Here is an 8620-nt window from a genome sequence, read left to right as displayed (position 1 = left end):
GACAGCAGAGTATGAGGGGGCGTGCAACTGTTCATCCCTTCACAAACGCTTGCTTGACCATCTGTGTGCCTTCCAAGAGGCTGTTTATCGCCACACGTGTGGCTTTAATTTCCCAATAAGCCGAAGTGTGAACAGGTTTCCACCAATCTGCACGAAACTTTGTGTTTTGTTTCCATTTTATTTAGTCATTTATGTGTTTAGATTTAAAACACTATTTCTAAGTCTACCAAAATTAACTCAGGTCCTCTGGACAAATTCAAAATAAAAATTAAAAATTGTTGAAACTTTTCGTCTTTTATCCGAAAGACTTCGTCAGTCTGAGGCGCTGCAACAAACTCAGTCTTAGAAATAGCACCTTCTCATAGTGGATCGACCAGTTTGTTGTTGACATCCAAAACTAGCTGTTCACATGATAAAGGAGGACCATTAGCTTAGCAAATGGTCGTTAGTTTGATCCCCAATCATTGTCCATCGCGTGGTGTCTCTGAGCACTACACCTTATCCCCAAAATGCTCCACGGGCACTCCCAATAGCTGCCCACTGCACCACCTGGTGGCGGATGGGTTAAATGCTTAGATCCAATTTTGCCATTGTATGGAAACATACAATGATGATAATACATAACACATTATTATTAGTAGTAGTAGTATTAGTGTTCGGATGTCCGCTTGCTATTCACAGAGGGCTGAGTGAAACTAGCAATAACAGCATTGTAAGAGGGGGACAGTGAGGCCTCCGCCCCTGTTAAACCCTTTCCTACCCTTTCCGTGTCCAACTGTCCCCCTCTTACACTGCTGTTATTGCTAGTTTCACTCAGCCCTCTGTGAATAGCAAGTGGACATCGGGGCACTAACGACCAAATGTTAGGCTAATGGTCCTCCTTGATCATATGAACAGCAAGTTTTGAATGTCAACAGCAAACTGGTTGATCCACTATGAGAAGTTGCTATTTATAAGATTAATTACAGCGCCTCAGACTGACGAAGTCTTTTGGATAAAAAACTAAATGTTTCAACAAGTTTTTTATTTTATTTATTTATTTATTTATTTTTCCATCCAGTATGACGGAGTGTTAGAGCCAAGCTACAAAAATATATATAAAAAATACATTGCCGCACTAAGAAAAGAAAAATTAAAAGCCATAAAATTACGAGAATAAAGTCGTGCAAGCCTTTTTTTTTCAATTCAGATCCACAACGCGTCCTGTCATTCAATCCAGTAGGCGTGTCAGCAAATGACCAGTCCGAAGCTAAACGCTCCTATAAGTGAGTTGCTGGGTCTCTTCAGCCTCTTTCTGGCATATTTATTGACGACCTCTGACAGCGCTGCACGCACACAGTTTCACTCACTGAGCGTCGTTTTCAAACAGAAACAAAAACGAAAGTCATGACGTAATTACATCACATATATGCATCACAGAAGCAGCATACAAGAACACAACAGTAGGGGGCAGTATTGGAACACGTTTTGAGTAAGAGCGTCAATAACAATAAAGTTTAACAAACATTCTTCATTTTACCACAGTTAAAATGCGGTAAACTTTATCGTGTTGGAGTTCGGATAATGTTACGACTCATTTAGCTTCGGATTGGTCATTTGCTGACACGCCTACTGGATTGATTGACAGGTCGCGTTGTGGATCCGACTCGTGGAAAACAACAACAAAAAATTACGACAGCTGTAAAAAAAAAAAAAAAAATCGTACGACTTTATTCTCGTATTATTAAGACTTTATTCAACTTTATTCTCGTAATACTACGACTTTATTCTCATAATTTTATGGCTTTTAATTTTTTTTTTCTTAGTGTATCCCTATAGCTCAGTCGTAGTCCAGAGGACCTGACTTAACTGTTAGATTTTTCTACCTGGATTATTGAGCATGCATCAGGACACTATTTGTAATTGCAAGATTGTTCTTTTAACAGTGTTCATGTTTTGTTTTTTTGTTTTGCACATGTGTGTGGGAGGAGCGGGGCTCATTAGCAAAGTGTCTCAATAACCACTGGATGTATTTTGATAAAATTTTGACATTTATCATTGGCTGTACATCAACAACTGAATAACTTTCAGATTCAACCTCATTCAAGATGGCCACCACAGTTTAATGACTTTAGCCATCACAAAAATGGCTCTAACTCAGTCATTTTCACAGATACTCAGCCAAAATCTGGTGTGGTAGTAGCTGAGACTCATACTTAACACACTCTGACAGCTAAAATATCTTGCAAGATTGCATGTCGGACTACAAATGTTTTATCACTCAGACTTATGCAGCAACCTTAAAACTTTCAAACTTGACTTTTTTTGTGTGTTTTTCTTAGTGAATGTTGTTGCAGCTAAATCACTGCTAAAATCATCAGCTAAATCATGAGGTCATGGTCTCTCAGTGTGTAAAATCACATTATGACAAAAACAAAATATACGATTTTCAAAGTTCAATATTTTCAGTTTTAAGAGTCTGCCGCTGTCGTTCCTTAGACGTAGCTTGAACCACAAAACCAGAAAGTCTTCCCAAACATATTTAAATTGTGACTCCTCCACAGACAGAATTTGCATTTCACACTTTTTCTTCCACCCTCCCTCAAACACACTCAAAGCTTAAAGTGGAACAGGAGTTATCAGTGTTGGCCTAAAAGTGTCATATAGCATTAGAATGTCTCCTAAAACCTCAGCTTGGCTTTGTAATGAATTCATGAATGAAATTATGAGATCACTGAAGTCTTAATAATATAGAGTAGTCCTCATCCGTATAATATTTATTATTAATAAGAAAAATGCACTAAATTGTGTGTGCTAAGATGTAAAAAACTAAACATTAAAACAGTTTAATTAATCTATTTTTCATATTATTTTATTAAAAACAGCATTCCTCAAAAGGACTGCATACCGCCCACATATTTAAATTAAAATTTGTGCTTTTGGTTAAATCTTGAAACTAACATTATGTACTATTTTCTGCAGTATTGTAGAATGCTCAATAATCCAGGTTAAAAAAAAAAACAAAGTTAAATCAGGTCCTCTGGACTGTTTCTTTTTTTATTGAAATGTCTCGTCTTTCAACCAAAAGACTTCAGTAGTCCAAGGAGCCACAACAAACTGAGTCCCATAAGTAGCACCTTGACATAATGAGCCAACCAGTTTGATGGTGATAAGATGGTTTCTGGAGTCCACCCTCTCCCCGGTCGACTTGTCTGAGGCAGCCATGGCCAAAGAGGTTCAAAACATCAAAGTTCAAATCAAAGGATTATTTTATCTGGATTATTGAGCATGAACTTTGATGTTTTGAACCACCTTAGCCATGGACGCTTCAGACGAGTCGACGGGGGAGAGGGCGGACTCCAGAAACCATCTTATCACCATCAAACTGGATGGTATGTGAGTGTGCTGCTTATGGGACTGAGTTTGTTGTGGCTCCGTGGACTGATGAGGTCTTTTGGATGAAAGACAAAATATTTAAACGAATAAAAGCCAACGTCCAGAGGACCTGACTTAACTTTGTTGGCGTATTAGCGAATATTATGCAATCTGTTACTACCACTCAGAGTGTTGTGTACTACTGTCCCACCAAACTTTGGTTCAATATCTCTGTAACTGACTGAGTTAAAGCCATTTTTGTGTTTGGCATCCATCTTAAATTGGGTTAGATAAGGAATAATATGTAATTGTCCACGTTTTACCTCTTGGCAGCAGGTGACAAGAAACTTGAGATTATGATAAATTAAACTTCTTCCCTTAAATTTTAAAATAGCATTTCATACTATGCCCTATTTCTAGAGCATATATTGGTACAGTTTGTTTTCCTGTCTAACCCTGTCAGAAATATAAGCACTCTCTATTTACCATAAATTCAAATAGAATTAAAGAACATTTTCAAACAAGTTTGGTCTTGCATTGTAACAATTTCTTCTTAATGCTGTTTATTTTTCCAGGCCTATACATGGCTTCAGAAAGAGATGGGTCCCGAAACTGATCCAGTGGTCATCGTTCGGTTTATTGGCTCCAGCCAGCCCTCCACAGACCTACGAACTCTACTCCAGAGCATCTGTGAACAGATTGCAATAAACTACCGCTGCCTGATTCACTTTTTGCCTAACAAGATTCAGGAGATGAGGGAACTCCTTATAAACCTTCTTGGTGAATCTTCATTCCATAGGCCTTTGGTCATCGTCCTGGATGCCTTAGAGCAGCTCTCAGATGCAGATGACGCTCGCAAGCTGTGGTGGCTCCCTGTACAGCTTCCTCGCACTGTCCGCATTGTCGTTTCAACTTTGCCTAATAAGCATGGCATCTTGCAGAAGCTCCGCCACCTCATCCATGATGAGAGGTATTACGTGGAGCTAATTCAGAGGGACCGAAAAGTCTGCAGTCAAATGTTAAAGCAACAGTTGCTTGGGGTGAAAAGAAAAGTAACCTCAGGCCAACAGATTTATGTCAACGAGGCACTTGCCAAGTGTACATTGCCTATGTTCATCAACCTCATCTACAGGGAAGTAGTTCACTGGCGGTCTCACAAGGATGTGGATGATAAATCTCTCTGCTCTACAGTGCATGAAAGCATAGAACATCTATTCTACTCTGTGGAAAACAAGCTGGGCCAGCGATTTGTCTTCAGGGCACTAGGATATATCACCATGGCCAAGGCTGGACTAACAGAAGTTGAGCTAGAAGATATCCTGTCACTTGATAACATAGTTCTTGGGGATGTCATTGTAGCCAGTTACCTCAAAAACCCTTTAAGGATCTCCTATGACTTAGTTGCTAAGCTCAGAGAGGAACTAGAAGGCTATCTGGTGGAACGACAAGTGCGAAATGTCACACTGATGGTCTGGGCCAACAGGCACCTGCACCTTATTGCCCAGAAGCTGTATCTCAGCAATGAGGAGGATGTGCATCAGATGCACAGCCTCTTGGCTGAGTACTTTTTGGGGGCATGGGCAGGAGGCAGGAAGAAGATCTTCACTTACGATAACAATCATTTCACCTCCCTGAACATTTCTCATCACAAAAACCCACATCATCAACAGTCCCATGAAAAAACCTCCTCTGATAAGTACTCATATGACAGACAGACCCCTGAACAGCCTTGGGTGTTCCAGTGCAACCTTTTGGAGCCTGACATTTTCTTTGTCAATCACAGGAAGATGACAGAGCTAGTGTACCACCTTACCAGGAGTGGGCGCACAGATGATCTTATGTTTGGTGTTATTATGAACTTCAGCTGGCTCTACACAATGATCAAGATTGGCCAGTTCGATAAGGCTTTAACAGACATAGACCTAGCGTACAGCTGCAGCCAAGAAAAAGAGCTGAAGTTTTTGGCTACCACTCTTCGTAGCATAAAGGTTAAAGTACTAAAAAGCCCTGCATCACTGTCGGCTGAGCTGCAGCAAAGGCTCTTACCAGTTGTCACTTCTCTACCTAGGCTTAGACACCTCCTCCTGGAGTGTGACAAAGATGGCCCAAAGTACTGCTCTATAGTGCCTCTCCACTCCTCTATGGATGTCACCTACAGTCCAGAAAGGCTTCCTCTTTGCTCCAGCTACATGCAAATTGTAGAGATTTTGCCCACTCTAGCCCCAAACATTGTCCTAGCAGCATTAGAAGATGGATCTATCAGTACTTGGGATGTAGAGAGCAGGCAGCTCTTACGACAGATTGACACAGCCAAGTCTGTTGTACTAGGAATAAGGCTAACCACTGATGAGAAGTATCTGGTTGTTGCCACAACCAAAAATACCCTGCTCATCTATGATAATCACAAGTCTTGCCTTTTATCAGAAGTTGAAATAAAAGGGTCAAAGCACAGTGGTGTCACTGGGGGAGTCGCATTTATCAATGGTTTTACTCTTTCTACCCATCATGCTTTGGCTTGGCTTGAGGCTAGTAAAGACATCAGCATCATTGATCTTGTCTATGGCTGGCCTCTTTACCAGTTTCATTGTTGGTACGAGGTGACTTGTGTCCAATGCTCACCAGATGGGTTGTATGCCTTCTGTGGCCAGTACCTCAACACAACATCCATCTTTCATCTAGGAAATGGGGAGAAGTTGGCCACTGTGACATCTGAGTTTTCTGGGGGGTTTGTAAAGTCCATCCTTGTTTTGGACACCCTAAGCCAAATGGTAATGATCGACAATGAAGGTAGTTTGTCAGTATGGAATACCAAAGAGGTTACCAACCCGAAGCTCATGGAGGACTATGATTGTCGAGGGGATGAGAGTGAAGTATTAGGTATAGAGTTATCTGAAGATCAGCGTTCCATTCTTATTTGCAAGGTCTGGAGTATCGAGGTGCTTGACACAAAACTATGGAAAATGGTAGAGAAATTCAAAGCCAAACGTACTGAACGCTTTGTTGCTGCTGTTCTCTCCAAAAATGGTCAGAGCATTGTGGCCTCCATGGAGAACACATCCTCCATTTTTGTCTGGAGGAGGGACAGTGGACAATGCATGGCTAGCCTGATTGAAATCTCAGGGGCTATTGTTAAACTCATCAAATCAGCCCACCACAACTTGCTCCTTTCTGTTGCCAGCAGTGGAGTTCTGTCTGTTTGGGACATTGATATAATCACCGCCATGTCTAACATTGACAAAACAGGCAAGAAGATCCAGACCTTGCAACTGACTGGTCGAGAGGACTATGTATTTACCATGGATGGCTCAGAAGCTGTACACAAGTGGAACTTTAGCACTGGCTTCATTGAGACAGTCTTCAAACATGAGGGCATAGTGGAGAACTGTGTCCTAACCTCCTCAGGGGATCTCATGGTGACTTCAGACGACAAGTCTAGTCAGTACATCTGGCAAACCAGCACCGGAGAAAACATCTTTCGCATAAATGGACAGAGAATATCACAGTTGCTGATCACCCACAATGACCAGTTTGTGGTGTCTCTCTGTGAGCAAAATGCCTCTAGAGTCTGGAGGCTTGCTACTGGGCACAAAGTGTGTAACATTTTAGTCACACTCCAGAATGCACTTATCACCACAGCTAACACTTTTTTAGTGGGAACATCTAAGAATAAACTTCTTGCTGTCAGCCTGTGGTCAGGCAGCGTGTCTAAAAAATTTGTCTGTGATGATGGCATCACCATTGTCAACTTCAAGCTCATTCCTGACTGCCCTGACTGCGTAGTCTTCATCACGTCCACAGAGACCGTCTTCATCTGGAGTGTAGCGGATGAGTCAGTATGCCGGCGAGTCCAGCTGCCAACCAATTTTCTCAAAAATCTAGAGGACTTTCAGATCTCACCAAACGGGAAATTGGGAATAGTTTCCAAAGGTGACGAGAACATCAATGTTCTGGATCTTCACAGTGGGAAGCTGAGGCTTGTCCATGCAGCGGGCATAATCTGGCGTCAAAAATTATCAAGAGATGGACGTTATCTTGTGTATGTTTGCTTCCGGAACTGTGATGAGGATGACGATGCAGGTGTAGTATCCAATCTGATTGTGATGCGCCTCGCAGATGGCAAGAGCATCGGCACATGTTCGCTTTACAAGACGCCCACCTTCCTGTCTCTCTCTCAGCGAGCACTAAACATCATAATAGGCTTTGAGGATGGCAGCATTGGCACATACACAGTTGTGGATCGTGTGGATGCCACCCTTAAGATCAAGATAGCCACCTCCAACAGCCGACAGATTGTTAACAATGCCTCACAGAAAGTGCGCCCCAAATGTGGCAACCATTCCTTTAAGACTGTGGCCGACTGCACCTGGAGGGAGTCAACAGAAGTCTTCTCAAGAGACAGCCCCATCAATGTGTCAGACTCCGGAGAGGGAGAGTCGACGACACCTACAAAGAAGACTGAATTGGTACAATGAAAGTTGGAGGGCAGGTGGAGGTAAGAGAAGAGAACGGGGACAGGGGGACAAAGTTTAGAATCTTTAAGGAATCGCAGTTGATTCTTGTTTACAGCCTCGTGATTCAGCTGCAGATGTCAGCCCAGCAGGTAGTTAATGGGCTGACGATTAAACGCTGCACTCAAACGATATATTACTTACTTCCGACTTCTTAGATTTACAGACTGTGCGAAAAAACACATTTGTTTTACAAATAAAATCTGTAACATTTTACTTTGCCATTTTGTGTCTTTTTGCATTTGAAGAACAAAATTACTATCAAACTGTCTTAGTCAAACGTTTTTTTAAGCCAGTCCGATGGCCTTAGCCACATTCATGATCTTATTTACATTGTTCTTGTTAAGCTATAATGTTGCGTAAGAGTATATTTATGTTTGTATCAACATCAGGTGGTACTGTAAGAAAAAGAAGAACTATGAACAAAAGTATATACGGTACATTTCTCATTTTGGCTGCTGCAATTTGTGCAACTCCTTAAAGACGTTTTGTTGTGCTTAATGCAATCAAAGTGAGTGCCTGGAATTTAAAATAGTCTTCATGTGCAGATTACAAAATTTATGAAAATGCAGGGACTTTGTAAACACAGTGTACACCGTTGCTTGTTACTGAGATCTAGTCAACATCTGAAGAGATCCATGGCGTTGTTCTAAATAACGGTTACTGTTTTTTTTTCCCTTTTCTCTGAACAGTTTACATAGATTTGATGTGAATTTATCTGTGGTTCCATCAGTTTGTGTGCAGGTCGTTTTAAGGGG

The 8620-nt window shown here is 41.4% G+C and overlaps 1 protein-coding gene across 1 annotated transcript in view; it reads left to right on the top strand.

Moving 5' to 3' along the window:
• The window catches only part of LOC119408053 (NACHT and WD repeat domain-containing protein 2), a 71790-nt gene extending 63932 nt beyond the window's left edge, over positions 1-7858 (top strand). The window contains exon 6 of the mRNA XM_037674924.1: positions 3930-7858. Within this exon, the coding sequence (XP_037530852.1) occupies positions 3930-7826 (3897 nt within the window). The 3' untranslated portion in view covers positions 7827-7858. The remainder of the gene's footprint in view (positions 1-3929) is intronic.
• The last annotated feature ends 762 nt before the right edge of the window (positions 7859-8620 follow it).

This window comes from Nematolebias whitei, chromosome 1, assembly GCF_014905685.2.
Source record: "Nematolebias whitei isolate Nwh7 chromosome 1, NemWhi1, whole genome shotgun sequence".
NCBI classification, from domain to species: Eukaryota; Metazoa; Chordata; class Actinopteri; order Cyprinodontiformes; family Rivulidae; genus Nematolebias; species Nematolebias whitei.
The sequence above is the reverse complement of the archived record's forward strand: the minus strand, read 5'-3'. Positions and strand labels throughout refer to the sequence as shown.